Source organism: Mirounga leonina, unplaced genomic scaffold (genome assembly GCF_011800145.1).
Source record: "Mirounga leonina isolate KUSES-001 unplaced genomic scaffold, KU_Mleo_1.0 Mir_177, whole genome shotgun sequence".
Classification (NCBI taxonomy): Eukaryota; Metazoa; Chordata; class Mammalia; order Carnivora; family Phocidae; genus Mirounga; species Mirounga leonina.
Genome location: NW_023270459.1, coordinates 6,864,642 through 6,880,921, shown reverse-complemented (window position 1 = coordinate 6,880,921; position 16,280 = coordinate 6,864,642). Strand labels below are relative to the sequence as shown.

Here is a 16,280-nt window from a genome sequence, read left to right as displayed (position 1 = left end):
CTAAAATTTATATGGAAACTGAAAGGACCCAGAATAGCCAAAGCAGTTTCGAAAAAGAAGAACAAAGTTGGAGGACTCACACTCCCTGATTTCAAAACTTACCATAAGGATACAGTAATCAAGACAGTGAGTACTGGCATAAGGAGAGATGAAATAGAATTGAGAGTCCAGAAATAAACCCTTACATTTATGGTCAGTTGATTTTCAACAAAGATACCAAGACAATTAAGAAAAAATAGTCTGCAACAAATTATCTGGGGACAATTGGATATTTGTGAGCAAACAAGGAAATTAAGCCCCGTCCTCATACATACACACAGATTAACTCAAAGTGGATCAGAGACTTAAAAGTAACTATGAAACTTCTAGAAGACAACATGAATAAATTATCATGGCTTTGGGTTAGGCTAAGCCATCCTAGATACAATACCAAAAGCACTAGTGATTAAAGGAAAAATAGTTACGTTGGACTTCTTCAAAATTAGAAACTTTTGTGCTCCAGAGGATACAGTCAAGAAAACAAAAAGACACCACTTAGAATAGGAGAAAATACTTACAAATCATATGCCTGGTAAGGGATTTGAGTCTGGAATCTACAAAGAACCATAATAACTCAATAATAAAAATACAGTTTAATTTTTTTAATGAACACAGGACTTGAATAGACATTTTTCCAGAGATGATCTACAAATGGGCAAAAAGCACTTGAAAAGATTCTCAACATCATTAGCCTGTCAGGGAAATTCTAATCAGACCTTCATATCCACTAGCAGGGCTATAATAAAAAGACATATAATAACAAGTGTTGACAAGGGCGTGGAGAAATTGGAACCCTTCTGCACTGCTGGTGGGAATGTAAAATGGCGCAAACGCTTTCGTAAAGGGTCTGGCAGGCCCTCAGACAGTGAAACAGAGTTATCGTATCATCTTAGCATTCTACTCCTAAGGAAATACCCAAGAAAAATGAAAACACACCCACACAAAAACTTGTACATGAATATTCATAGCAGCATTTTTCATAATAGCCAAGAAGAGGAAACAACCCTAATGTCCACTAATGGATGAATGGATAAGTAAAATGTGGCATATCCATATAATGGAATATTATTTGGCAGTTTTGCAGTGAATTCATGATACAGGCTACCACATTAGAGGAACCTTGAAAACATGCTAAATGAAAGAAATCAGGCACAAAGCACATATTGTATCATTTCATTAAAATGAAATGTCCAGGATGGCCAATCTAAAGAGATAGATTAGTGATTGCCCAGGGCTAGAAAGCATGAGGGATTTGCAGGGTGACAACTCAGGGTTGTGGTGTTTCTTTGTAGGGGTTATGAAATAGTCTAGAATTCATGCTAGTGATGCATGCATAACTTTGTGAATATAGTAAAAGCCATTGAATTATATACTTTAAATGGGTGGATTGTATGGCGTGCGAATTCTATTTCAGTAAAACTTGAAAAAATCAATGCATTTTTTTTTTTAATACAGCATGCATACATTTCAGACCAAATGCTGAGACCTTACCCATTAGGGAAACACTAGAACAGTGCTATCTAGTAGAACTTTCTATGATAATGAAAAGTTCTTTGTGCTGTATTAATACTCTAGCCATTAGCCAAATGTGTTCAGGAACTGAGAAACTAAATTTTTCATTTTAATTAAGTCGGCACATGTGGCTAGAGACATGGCATTAGAAGCATATCCCAAGGGGCGTCTGGGTGGCTTAGTCGTTAAGCGTCTGCCTTTGGCTCAGGTCATGATCCCAGGGTCCTGGGATCGAGCCCCACATCGGGCTCCCTGCTCTGCGGGAAGCCTGCTTCTCCCTCTCCCACTCCCCCTGCTTGTGTTCCTCTCTCGCTGTGGCTTTCTCTGTCAAATAAATAAATAAAAATCTTAAAAAAAAAAAAAAAAAGGCAGCATATACCAAGCCAAAGCTGTCTGTTAGTACTATTTAACATTGCTTTGGAGGGACCAGCAACATAACATGGGAAGTAAAAATTTAACAATTGGGAAGGAGGAGGTAACATTATTTGCAGATCGTGTCATTATATACCTGGAAACCACAAGAGAATAATCTGAGAAATTATTACAAGCAGTAGGAAAACTCAGAAAATAGTAGGGACTTAATCCAAAATTAAATATACAGATACCAAAATATTTTTGAAATTTGTCAAATTGAAATTAATAGGGAAGGAAAACCTCAAACATGCCTTTTTTAAAAATGCTCCCTGGCAGGCCTATTCCACCTCCTTTGTCCATTTACCCGCTCCCCCCCCAGCTCTCCTGGGACGATTCACCTTGTCTTCCCTCCTTTCTCCCCCCAGACCTTCCCCAGTCTTGGCTGTCAGCTGTTGCATTGCCTCCCGTTTCACTGTAGAGGGGAACCCACTGCCCTGCTAGGTCCTCTGGCTGGGGTCCTGTTCACTGAGCTGACTTAAAAGACAGACTAACAAGAGAAAAGCATCCAAATTTATTTAATACAAGTTCTGCGTGACCCTAGAACCTTCGTAAGGAAATGAAGACCTGAAGAAATGGTTAAACCTCGAGCGTTTTTATACTAGATTTGACCAAGAGTAGAAAGCCATGGAAAAATAAAATAGGACCAAAAGGTATGAGCTACGGGTAGTAAACCGGGGTGAACTTAGGAAGGCCTGCTGTTCAGACTCCTGTCCTGTCCTGCATCTCTGGAGATAAGGATGTTCTTTCCTCCTGGGTTAGGGAGTACAGCTTTCACAAGAGAGTCTTATGACCTGCCTCGGGGGGAGAAGGGAGAGGTCAGAGAGCCCTTCCTGCACCTACCGTTTCTTGAATTCCTTCAACTTCAAACATTCAGTTATGCCAGCATGCCATATTTGGAGGTAGCGTATTCCCAACCCTGTCAACTGAGAAAGGAGAAGCAAGCTGAAGAGACCTTCCACATGCTTTCACCCCACATCTGCCCATATGTTGCTCATGTACACCTGCTTGTCCCCCTGAGTGTGTGAGACCCCCTCCCCTGCCTTCTCCTGAATTATCTCACTCCAGCCATTGAGTCTCTTGCCTTCTCCCGTCCTGGGGGTGGGGGAGGCTGTTTGAGCGCCACTTTCTCTTTCAGCTACTGTCCCATTGTTCTGCTCACCTTCACACCCAGACTCCCCCCAAAAGTTTGTGGGCCCGTAGTCTCTGTTCCTCTCACCCCGCTCTCTCTCTCGAGCCCACTCCAGTCAGGCTTCAGCCATGGCACCACTCTTAAAAAGTTCTGGTTAAAGTCACTGATACCCTCCAAGTTGCTCAATTTAGTGGTCATTTCTCAGTCCTTGTTTTCCTTGGGCTCTTAGCAGTTCTCCTTGACTCAGGGACACGTGGTCTCCTGGATCTACTCCTCCCTTTCCAGCTGATCCTTTGGCTCCTTTACTAGCTCCTCCTCAGCCTTCTGACTTCTTGTTGGCAGAGAACCCAGGACTTGGCTCTGTTTTTTCTGTCCACTCTCATTCCTAAGAACAATCTTACCTATAGCTTTAAATACCATCTCTGTGCTGATGGGTCCCAAATGTCTGTCCCCTGCTCAGACCTCTCCCCTGAACTCCAGACTTGTATATACTGCCACCTACTTGGCCACCTGAGTTTGGATGTCCAGTGGGCATTTCACACTTAAGAGGTGCAACATCAACCACCTGACCGTCCCTGCCCTCGGGTGTTTCTCTTGGTATCTCCGTCTCTGTAAATTGCAGCTTCATCCTTCAGTGGCTTAGGGTTCCGCTCTCACACAGTCCTGCCTCTCAAGTCCCACCTTATAGCCTCAGGAAGTACTATAAGGTTTCCTTTGACAATATCTAGAATGTGATCACCTCTCAAAACCTTTATCCCCACCTGGGTTATTATAACAACTCCCTTTCTGCTCAGAATCTTTCACAGTCCAGCTCAGCATGTCTGAAACCACGCTCCTGATCATCACCACCACCACCCCCCCCCCCCCCCCCCCCCGCTCCTTACACACACACCTAGCTCAGAGTACAAGCCTAGAGTCCTTGTCACCTGCCAGGACTGGGTGTCTGACCCCATATTAACTTCTCAGACCACTCTGCACTACCGCCCCTGACCTCCTTTGCTCCCTCCAACTCAGACCACACTGCCTTCCTCACTGTTCTTCGAGGTGTATGTGGGCTGTCCTGTCTGACTGGCAGGCTCTTCTGCACATGGCTCACCGCCTCACCTCATCTCTATTCAGTTGTCCCTTCATGGGTGCAGCCTTCCCCACCCACCTGCAAGACCACAGCACCACCCCTCCCTCGCCCACCCCCTTCTCTGCTTTACTTCTTATATTGTACTTGTTTACTAAACAAGTAAATCCATCTCTCTGTTCCAGATTATAAATTCTATGAAGACAGAGATTTGTGTCCCTTTTGTTCCCTGCTGAATCTCCCAGCAGGTGAATGTTTGTCACTTGTTGGTCAGTAGCTGTTCGTTGAGTGAATGAATGAATGAATGAATGAGGAAGATAGAGGAAAAAAGAGACCAATGAGAAGCACAGAATCCAGTGGGGGCTGGGTTAATAGTTCAGGCAAAAGGCCCTTCCTTCCCTCTAATCGATACCCTTCCTTGAATCGTCATTTTCCTTTTTAAAAAATGCATTGTTCTTTCTCATTGAAACATAAACCCCTTGGGATCAAGGACTGAAGTTTTACACCTTTGTTTCCCAAGCAAATAAATGTTGAGTGATAAGAAAAGATCATTCTCATTTGGCTAAAAAAGCACTCCTGTCACTCAATTTTGTACAATCTTTCCTTAGGCTAGTATTTTCCCCTGTTATTGTCATATTGGCTTGATATTACAGAATTTGCATATCGTCCCACCGAATGAATGCTCCTGCTAAGCAAGGACTCTTTAGACTAAACAGGGTGAATCCACGAAGTGGCGACTTCAGGTGGTACCAAGGACTGGTGGTGGCTTCTGTGCGAGCCCAGCGGGTGCCGGTCTCCGCAACAGCCGTCTAACCTGCCCCCACACGCTGCTTGGCAGCTGTCACACATCAAGGCATTCATCAGCTCTAGGGCAAGAATCATTCTGTTCCAACAGATGGACAGGCATCTAACCAGACCATAAACCATGTATGTGCCGTAAATATATTTGCTAAGGGCATGATTCCCAGTGCAAAACTTCAAGAACAGCTGTCTTAGCGTGAGCTACTGTTTCTTCGTGAGATGAATGGTTACCCAATTCAGAAACAGATGACATGTATGAAGTTAGTCTTTCCATGGCTTCCCCACTACCAGCGGCCTCGTTATTTTGGGTGTAGTTTCTGTAAACAAAAGTTACTTATGTGAGATTTTAAAAAACTAATGAGAGGTTTCCTTTGGCAGATTTGGTGTCATTTGTCTAAAAGGGGTGGTTACATTTTGTGTGTTTCTAGGGGATGCAAATTACTAATTATGAGCATTTTTTAATGCTTTTTCCTTTTAGTACTTTTGTTAAATTACTATATAAACTACTACTTAAATGGTGTTAGCTGTACAATTCCTTAAAAATACAATTATTTCGTCTTTCTGTTTCTTTCTGTCATTGTCTTCAGAAAAGATGCTTTCATTCTCCCGACATTGCTTTCCCTGTGGAACCGATGCGAATTAAAATATGAAGTATTTGTTCATTTTGCATTCATCAGAGGGTAGCTTCTATTGGTGTACGTTTTCATAAGCACAATCCAGCAGGCAAAGTATAAATTGCTGTAAAACTGGAAAAGTGTTTGAATGAGTAAAGCAGATGTTCTCTTAGCATGAAGCAGATGTAAAACTTGCAAGTGTCTGTCTAATAAAGTCTAGCATTTGGTTCCATACAGCTGGTGCCAAGATTACCAATTAATCATGTTTGAATGCTTTTTTACTAATTAGGACCCCCTCTGTTCTTTATACATTCTGGGTATAGTAAAGAGAGGGGTGGAGCACTAAAGCTTTCTGCCTTTGTACCCTGAGCAGTGTTTTGTTGTTGTTGTTTTTTTCCTTTTTTCCCCATCTTTGCGAGGCCAGTCTTCTTTTATTCTTAGCCCCCTTCATGTGAATGATTGATCTGGCTCTCCAGTTTGATTTGGGGATATAGGTTTGACATTAGAATATTCCATTGAAGACAGCCGTACTTTGAACACTTTAAGGCAGCTGGAGAGAAGAAAAGGAATGTAATTAGACTTAATGGGGTTTTTTTCCCCTTATTTGCATGAACAAAAGCTAACATTTGCTCAGTTAACATCATTTCACAGCCTCTGTGGCTACTTGACCAAGTAGGAGTGTGAACATTATGGAAAAAAGTGATACCAGTCTAGTTTTATGTTAAGAAAAGCAATAGAGCAGTTTTTCTCAAAAATTAAAGATGAATGGATTAACGTGACTGCTAAGAATTGCCTTTACTGCTGTGAAAGATACAACACAAATCAGTAGCAAATGCAAAAGCTCAAAGAGTTCCATCGTTGTATATTATCCTTTTTATAAAGCAAGTGTGCTAATGAAAGTAAATTTCAGAACCTGACTGGGCCTTTGTTCCATGTTTGATTTCCCCGAGATAAACCTGTTTTCTATAGAAGGAAGCTCATTATATAAGGTTTGCTACTCTGCCCCTCCCTCCCAGTTTTTTAAAAAAGAGTGAACAGTGATAAACAATGATAAACACAAGTTTGTTTCTCAAGGTCAATAATTGGATATTTATATTCAGATAACTGAGTACTTCTTGGAGTGCTTTATTCATGAATCAATTTGTAATACTTTTTGAAAGGATAGGAGAAATATTTAAAGGATAGAAGAGATACATGAAATAATTTCAGGCCTGAAGGTAAGTGGCATGAGTGGTTCTTTCCACGAAATGTTTATTACAGTTTGAAAAATAGTTGGAGGTAGGGGAGAAAAAACAAAGGTGTGTTAAAAGAAGCTTATCTCCTAGAATGTACCATGTTTTATGTTTAGCAGCTTCCACCAGTAAGGTTGGGTTTGTAGAATAGGGATCAGCTATGGTAGTAAAAACAGAGATGGAAATACACTTCTACAGCCTGACTTCTTAAACACTGGTGTAAAAGAGTCTGTAATGACAAATTATCATTTCATTCATTTATACTGTTATATATATAGAGAGAGAGATATAGATATATGTGTATATATTTGAAATACAGTATTTAAGAATATTAATATGATTATTCCAGAATGTCCTCCCCATCCTCACCACCATATGCCTCCAGATTTTGTTAATGATTTAAATTTTAAATTTCATAAAAGCATCTTACAACCGAATTGACTAATAGCTGTCACTTTCAATTTTCAGTTCTTCTAAAATTGAATACTTACTTAAAAGCAGTTAACTGTTGTATCCATTTGCCTATGTGAGCATCTTTCCACCAGGGTGACACTTGGCACACTAAAACTCACATGTAAAAAGATCTGCCCCGTTTCACTCAGAATACCTTATAGTCTTAGAATAAACAGAAAGTTATTAATTTTATATAATACTGTTAGCTTTTTTTATTTATTTTTATTTTTTATTTATTTATTTGACAGAGAGAGACAGTGAGAGAGGGAACACAAGCAGGGGGAATGGGAGAGGGAGAAGCAGGCTTCCCGCAGAGCAGGGAGCCCAATGCGGGGCTCGATTCCAGGACTCTGGGATCATGACCCGAGCCGAAGGCAGATGCCCAACCGACTGAGCCACCCAGGCGCCCCAATACTGTTAGCTTTTAGGTAGGTGTCTAATGCAATTATAGTTCTTTTCATTTGGGAGATTTTTTTTATACTGTCCCTATTTTGATTCTCACTAATATTACATAAGATTGGTGGTATGTTTTGTGGCTTTTTTTTTTAGTTTTAATCTGTGTGAAATAAAAACGTTAACTGTGAAACATCAACATAAATGGAACTAGTTGTCTCCATTTTGTAAAATCGTTTGTTATGGAAAGTTTTAAACATCCGCAGAAGTAGAGAGAATCATGTAATATACTCCTGTAATTCCCACCCAGTTTCAACAATTACCTACCTCCTACTGTTTTGGTTTGCTAAGATTTCTTAAGACTATATTTCGAGAGTTTTTTTTTTTTCCTTTTAAGTTGTAGTTTTGGATCCTGTTTCTGCAGTGACAATAGATATTAAAACAAACAAACAAAACAAAAACAAAAAACTAGGTCACGTAAACCCAGTAGACCTAACTTTGTTTCAGGAAGTGGAGCGAGAAATCTCATTCAGAACAGAATGTGGGCTGTATTACTCCTACTACAAGCAAATGCTGCAGGCTCCGACCCTCATGCAAGGTAATTACAACTAACAGCTTTATGGGGATCTACTTCATCCTTTTCAATATTTCAGCCAAACCTACTTATGCACTCAAGCATTTTAAATGCTTTCTAGAACTTGTGCACTTTTTTTTTAAACTTGTGCAGTTTTTCCCTGCTCAAGTAACCAGTGTTTTGCTTTGGAAGAAGTTCTGTAATACCTAATGTAACTCTCCTCTCTTCAGCTCTATTCCATCCCAAAACTCATCTGTTTGCAATTTCTTGGTTTTGCTGCAGTTTTTTTCTCATGATCGTTTTGGAAAAGGTCTTTGCAAGTGAAAGGAGTATTGTCTAAAAACAGGAGGCATTTTGGTCAGACAGACAAAAATTACAGTTGTCCTTCTTGTCCCCAGTGTCCCCATTCGGTCCTTTATTTTGCAATTGCCATTTCCCCACATTTTCGCTGTTTGGGAGTGGTTTAGAGCCCATAACCTTTACCTTGACTCCACTAATTGAAACCCCAGAAAGGATCTCTCCTACTTGCTGTGTGCTTGCTATGCTCAACACGATCACGCACAACAGAGACATTTGCTGGGCTTTGCTTGGATTCGGGTGCATTTTTGGCAAGAATCCTTCGTGGGTGATGTTTTGCACTTCTAATTCTATCACAGTAGGAGACATGAAAAGTTGGTTATCTTTCTTTTTGCGCTCTTAAGTATCAATCAGTTGGTTCCTGTGTAGATAGCCAGGTTCCCCCATAATAAGATTATTACCCATCTGCCTTTCACTTACTTGTTTTAGCAGCCATTGATGCCTGTTGCCTATATCTATAGTTACAAAAGTGACATTCTGCGTTCCTCTTGTATTTGTTAGCTGGAACTCTGTTATTTAAGAAACCTTTTTCTCATCAACTATTTGATGACCCTGAGGTACAGTTTATACAACAAAGGCAGGATAGGTGTTGATTTTCTTTCCCTATATAGTTGATCCTCTTTATTCATGGAGTCCATGAATTTTGCAAATTCACTTACTAAAACCTATTTGTAACCCCAGAATCCGTACTCATGGTGCTTTGGCAGGTATTTAGGGGCTTGTGCAGAGCAGCGAGAATGTTTAGTCACCTGGCTTACATGTTCCCAGCTGAGGTGGAACGAGGTGATGACTGCCATCTCGTTTCAGCTCTCCTTCTACAGTGTCCTTTTCACGGTCTACCTAGGGCCATGCTTTTTGCATTTTTCTGCTTTTTGTTGGTGATTCTGCAGTTTGAAATGGCCCCCAGCATAATGCTAAAGTGCTGTCTGGAATTCCCAAGTGCATGCAGGCCGTGAAGGCATACAGAGAAAACACATATGTTAGATAAGCTTTGTTCAGGCATGAGGTAGAGTGCTGTTGACCATGTGTTCAGCATTAATGAATTGCTCATATAAAAGAAGGTGTCTTTAAACAAAGACTCGTAAATCAAGGTCATGTGTCGATCAGTTGATGAAAATGCATGAACAGAGGCTCATAAGAACATAACCCTGTATTTCCTGCAGGGCTCAGTATTGCTAATTCAGTGTTCACTGCAACTTTATGGAGCATAACTACTGAGAGCAATGAGTCAGTGAGTTCTCAAAATTGTGATTTGCTTCTCTAGGATTCTCTAAAGCAGTGGTTCTTATCGAGGGGCAGTTGTGTCCCTAGGGGACATCTAGAACATCCAGATACGTTGTTGGTTGTCACAGCTGGGTTGGGTTGGGGAGGATTGTGCTACTGGAATGGGCAGAGGTGAGGGATGTTGTTACACCTCCTACAATGTCTCAACAACAAAGAATAATCAGGCCTCAAATGTCAAAATACCAGTAGTGTAAAGTTGAGACACTCTGCTCTTAAAGATGAATAATGGGTATTTTCTTTCGAATTATTACCATTATTATCTCAATGGTTCTTCTGTTTCACTTCCTCTAAGTCATTTGTTAAGATCTTCCTTCTAGAAAATTTCAAACATATAAAAGGGTAGAGAGAATCCTCTGATGGATTTTCACATGTCTGTCACCAGCTAACACAGTTACCAACTCATAACCAATCTTGTCTCCTTTCTGTACCCCATTTTCAAACTGGATGATTTTGGAGAAACTCCAAGACATCATATTTCTGCATTTGTAAATATATCAGTATATTTCTCTAAAGAATGGTAACCCCTTTTCTCAATATTACCACATTGCTATTATCACACTTAAAGCACTATTAGGAGATTTCTTACTATCAAATATCTAGTCAGTGTTGTCATTTTTCTGATTGTCTTCCAGAGTTTTAATACAGTTTTTGAGATCCAAATAAAGTCCACACATTGCAATCATTTGTTCTTTTTTTTTTTTTTAAGATTTTATTTTTAAGTAATCTCTACACCCACATGGGGCTCAAACTCACAGCTCCAAGATCAAGAGTTGCTTGCTCTACCGACTGAGCCAGCCAGGCACCCCTCTCTCTGTTTCTTTTAATCTGTAGATTTCTTTCCATCTTCTTTTCTTCAATTTTTTTGTTGAAAACACAGATTCATTTGTCTGATAGAGTTTTTCACTTTCTGGATATTGCTGGAGCCCCATGGTGTCATTTCATGATTCTCTGTTGCCTGCATCTCCTGTTAATTGGTAGTTAGATCTAGAGACTTGCTCAGGTCTCGGTTCTGTTTTAGCAAGAGTACTTCCTACGTGGTGGTGTACACTTCCACACCAGGCACATGATGTGCACTATCTCATTTAGGGTCGAGACTGACCCATTAATAAGTTCTCAATTAGCCTTTCACCTAATTAGGGTTAGCACCATTGGTGATCATTGCCTGAATCTGTTAATTTCATAAGGACTATAAAATAGAGGACATTGTCATACTTAATTTTTTTCCAAGCTGATAGGTGAGAAATGGTATCTCAATGTAGTTTTAATTTGCACTTCCCATAGGAGCGAGGTTGAGCATCTTTTCATACGTGTAAGGACTGTATGCATGTTTTCTTCTGTGAACCATCTCTTCAGACCTCTGTTAATTAGTTAGCTTGGTTACAGCGGCAGATGACCTCAGTGTAGCCGTGGAATTCTGTAACAACAGGCTAATTTCTTCCTTTATTATCCAGCCCCTATTTGGAACCTGCTGTTGTCATGACAAAGGGAAATAATCACACTGCTGGTGGAAACAGACATCGTCTTTTATTAAAAGATGTCACATCCTCTCACATGCCATTGGTCAGAGAAAGTCAGTGGCCAAACCCGTAGGCTACTTACAGCCCAAAGGAGGTACTGTAGGTCTCATGGCGGGAGGGCAGAGTGGGGACATAAAATCCTCTTGGCCTAAATTTCTGTAAAAGAACGTATGGGTTTTTGGTTTTTTTTTTATCATACTCACACAAGTTATAATTTACCTGTATTTATGTAAACATGTGAATGTCCATCTAATATACAGTAAGCTCTTTGAGAGTGGGACTGTGTTATTTGCTTACTATCATATCCCCAACACCTAGCACATTCTCTGGCACGCACTAAAAAAATCTATGAATAGTTTTAAATGAATGAATAATTTATAATTCTTTTTTCCTGATCTTTCAAATATCAACCTTAGGTTTTCATGGCTTAATATATGATAACAAAACTGAGTCTATGAGGACAATTAACCTTCTTCAACGAATGAATATTTACCAAGAAGTTTTCCTCAGTATTTTGTATAGAGTCCTGCCCATACAGGTATGTTGTGTTCTGTGACATTGAATTGTTAATACCACACGAAAGTCAAAATCTGCTATTTTAAGTTGCAACTTTCACATGTGTTATTCTGATCTTCCACTGGCTTGGTAGAAAAGCAACAAAATCCTAATTTTCTCCAGATATGTTTTGAACTTTGCTTTTTATATATGTTTTTATAAGATATTTTTTCTCCTTTTTATTTTTTTTTTTTTAAGATTTTATTTATTTGACAGAGAGAGAGAGAGAGGAAGAGAGCACAAGCAGGGGAAGATGCAGAAGGAGAGGGAGAAGCAAACTCCCTGCAGAGCAGGGAGCCTGATGAAGGGCTCAATCCCAGGACTCTGGGACCATGACCTGAGCCAAAAGCAGACGCTCAACTGACTGAGCCACCCAGGCGCCCCTATAAGATATTTTTTTACATATAGGTGCATCCTGGCTAATAATACATGCATGCAGCCTAGAGGCTGGTACATATTTTCATTTAGAAACATGTAATCATTCCTCCCTTATCTTTAAATTAAAAAAGAGATTGGAGATTCGCAAATCACAGTGACTACTCCGTGTGAATGAGGCAATACTGGACACAGTTAGATGTAAGGCTTATCTAAAGAATGAAGCCAGAGTTCTCCAGGCCTTCCTTCCCTTTCCCACTCTGCTAGTAAGAAGAAAGGCTGCCAGCACACTTTTGCCCAGAAAGGACTGATGGAGGCTTATTGCTTGTAATTAACACCCAGTTGCTGAATATTAAATTTCCACTGTCATATTTTTTGTAATTTTTTTTTGTAAGTAGGCTCCACACCCAAGGTAGGGCTTGAACTCTGGACCCTGGGATTGAGAGTCACATGCTCTTAGCGAATGAGCCAGCCAGGTGCCCCTCACTGTCATATTTTTTAAGTGACAATGAAAAGATAATGAGGGCTTCCATAACAAATATTTTTTATTGTTCCTTTTTCCAGAAATATTTAGAGCCAGTTTATTTTTATATTTATACCTTGTTTGGACTGCAGGCGATCTATGTCACAGCCCTGTACATAACCAGCTGGCTCCTTAGTGGGACATGGCTCTCGGGGCTTCTAGCAGCGTTCTGGTACGTCACCAATAGGTGAGTTGCAATCAGTAGCCCTTCTCCCTTTCTAAGATGGAAGTGAAAACAAAGGTCCTTGATTTCCAGTTCAGAGGAAGTTGTTCGGCCACATTGGTTTGTATGGGAGTATTTTCTCTTTGGTTTTCCTAGTGGTATTTACTTGTCTTATAATTAGCAAGGTAGAAAGTCCTACTTATATATATATTTCCAGCTGAGGAAGAGAACATTGAATGACAAGTCAATAGAATCATCATAATAATTCCTGTGCTATTACCAGTTGGATGTGTGATCAGTATTTCTCTGGCCACATGTCTCCTCTCTTAAAGACGTTTAATAGTATCCTTACTGTCAACCTTGATAGGGTTGTGTTTGGCTCATAATTAGCAAAGCATAAAGCACTGTACAAATGTAAGGAGGTTCTTACATTATTTAGTTAATATTATTCTAAATACTAGAGTATGAAATAGCATTTTTTAAAAAGATTTTATTGATTTATTTGAGGGAGGGAGTGAGCATGAGAGGGGGAAGGGCAGAGGGAGAAGGAGAAGCAGACTCCCCGCTGAGCAAAGAGCCCAACATGGGGCTTGACCCCAGAACCCCGGGATCATGACCTGAGCCAAAGACAGACGTTTAACCAACTGAGCCACCCAGGTGCCCTGAAATAACATTTTTTGAAAAACATAGTCAAGATACATTGAATTATTGCTTGACCTACAGTAGCAACACCAGTATTCAGTAGGAGTCTTAAAACTTCAGCACCAAGTTCTAATATTGATTTTATTTTATAATCCTAAGCAAATTACTTCTTTTTTTTATTTTATTTTATTTATTTATCTGACAGATAGAGAGCAAGAGAGGAAACACAAGCAGGAGGAGTGGGAGAGGGAGAAGCAGGCTTCCTGCTGAGCAGGGAGCCCGATGCGGGGCTCGATCCCATGACCCTGGGATCATGACCTGAGCCGAAGGCAGACGCTTAACGACTGAGCCACCCAGGCGCCCCAAAGCAAATTACTTCTTCTTATAACCTTATTGAGTGCTACTTTATGCTAACCACTTTAAAAATGCTTTATATATATTCTTTTAACAATCCTATAGGATAGATATTATGATGGTTTTAGAGATGATGAATTTTTTTTAATAAAAGATTTTATTTATTTGAGAGAGAATGAACATCAACAGCAGGGAGGGGCAGAGGGAGAGGGAGAAGCAGGCTTCCCGCTGAGCAGGGAGCCCACTGAGGGGCTCCATCCCAGGACCCTGAGGTTATGACCTGAGCCAAAGACAGATGCCTAACCAATTGAGCCACCCAGGCGCCCCAGAGAGAGGAAATTAAAGGTTAAAAGGTTAAGTTTTATATATACATACATATATATATATATATGTATGTATGTATTATGTATATATATACACATACACACATACATACATACATATTACTTAAAAAGTAAAGGTGTTTGTATATATATATAAAGTCATACACACACACACACACACACACACACGGCCCCAGCTTAGTCTCCATCAGAATTCAAACACAGAGTATGAAAACATTGTTATGCTACCTCTTAACATTTTAACATAGTATTCTTGCTAAGAGTAAATGAAAGTCAAATCTGTTGTTCTATCAAGAGGAAAGAGAAGACATTTATTGAATGCCTAGTCTGTGTGGGGATGCTTCTTGGTACTGGGTGTACAAAGGTGAAAAATTAGCTATACTTACCGTCTGATGGTTCACATTCCAGAGGGACAAGAAGCTTTTACAAATTATTTTTTTTTGGTATAATATTTATACAAATTATTATTACAAATTATTCCAATGACAAAGATTCAGATCTAAGCACCAAAGAAATAGAGGGAGAAATCGACACGTTGCCAGTTTGCACTGATAACTTTGAGGGAAATAAAAGTTGGAGGCAGTTAGGCATGAGTGCGTTGTCCTGGGTTTTGGAATCAACCTACCATGGCTTGGAGGCCAGTTCTACCCCTTAGCTAGCTGCATACCTGTGGACAGAGTCCTTAAATTTTCTCAGAGCAACTTGATGGTACAGGGATGATAACAGTAAGGACAAATCATTATTGTTGAGAACTGATAACCAGAATCTGAAGTATATTTAATGTCCTACATCTTTCACTGTAGGAGATCTTTTCAGGTAATTATAGTAAAAATTATTCCTGTGGCCGTTTGTGTTTTCTCTGTGCAGAATAGATACCACAAGAGTTGAGTTTACCATCCCGCTGAGGGAGAATTGGGCTCTGCCATTCTTTGCAATTCAGATAGCAGCAATCACATATTTCCTGCGACCAAACTTACAGCCTTTTTCTGAGGTAAGTTTTGGTAATACTTTATATATTTTTTAATTATTCAGTTTTGTTGAAGAAGCTTCAGAAAATGTGATGTGCATGGTGTCCCATCGAGTGTGTGAATAGTTCTCATTCTATGACCAGTTTTTGAACTTGAGTTAAATTAAGTTTTCCCTTTCTGAGCCCTTTCCTACTTTGCAAAGAAAATGTTTTCATTTTTGATGTTAAAAATGTACCCTACATTATCTGCCCTCAAATAGTTGCAGCAAGCCCACACACAATTTCTGCGGAACTGTCAGAATCCTTAAGCCATTGCCCTTGAGATGTGACATGGTGCATTATCTCCTCCATAATACTGTGGAGTACACATACCTTATGTGAATATTTATACGCCCAGTGTCACTTCAGGATATTTAGAGCTTAAATAACAAATGCAAGGGTTTTCAGAGCCACAGTTTATGGTTTCTCTATTTGGTTTATGGAGATATTGGCTGCTCTTGAGAGAACTTGTCGGCAGGGCCCTTTATTACTAGAGACATGGAAATTACACAAAGGTTTTCTTTTTACAGAGGCTGACACTTCTTGCCATTTTCATATCAACTTTTCTCTTCAGTCTGACATGGCAATTTAATCAATTTATGATGCTGATGCAAGCATTAGTGCTGTTCACACTGGACTCCTTGGACATGTTGCCGGCGGTGAAGGTAAGCTTCGCTCTCTTCTCTCCCTCGAGGTAGCCGCCGTTTAGTGGTTTAGATGACAGAACGGTTCAAAATGTGCACATGCTTAACAATCAAGTCGAAGCTGCTTCTGAGTTCTAATGTAAATACGCTGTGGTCGATTTCGGTTGAGTAATCTGTGCAGCCTAGTTTGACCATCTTAACTTTTATTCTGTTTATCCTCCAGTAAAAGATGGATTTATCTGGAGCACAGATGTCTAGATCAGTTGTCCTTTACAGAGATGAC

The 16,280-nt window shown here is 39.9% G+C and overlaps 1 protein-coding gene across 9 annotated transcripts in view; it reads left to right on the top strand.

Annotated features, from left to right (window-relative positions):
• Positions 1 to 16,280, top strand: part of DPY19L3 (dpy-19 like C-mannosyltransferase 3) — a 71,337-nt gene that overhangs the window by 18,810 nt on the left and 36,247 nt on the right. For 7 of the 9 annotated variants that reach the window (XM_035023529.1, XM_035023528.1, XM_035023525.1 and 4 more), the window contains 5 exons: positions 8,167 to 8,257; positions 11,808 to 11,929; positions 12,886 to 13,031; positions 15,215 to 15,338; positions 15,884 to 16,018. In XM_035023529.1, the coding sequence (XP_034879420.1) occupies positions 8,167 to 8,257; positions 11,808 to 11,929; positions 12,886 to 13,031; positions 15,215 to 15,338; positions 15,884 to 16,018 (618 nt within the window). Of the gene's footprint in view, positions 1 to 8,166; positions 8,258 to 11,325; positions 11,486 to 11,807; positions 11,930 to 12,885; positions 13,032 to 15,214; positions 15,339 to 15,883; positions 16,019 to 16,280 lie in introns of those variants that run through there. The other 2 variants (XM_035023533.1, XM_035023530.1) reach the window with 2 other exon arrangements.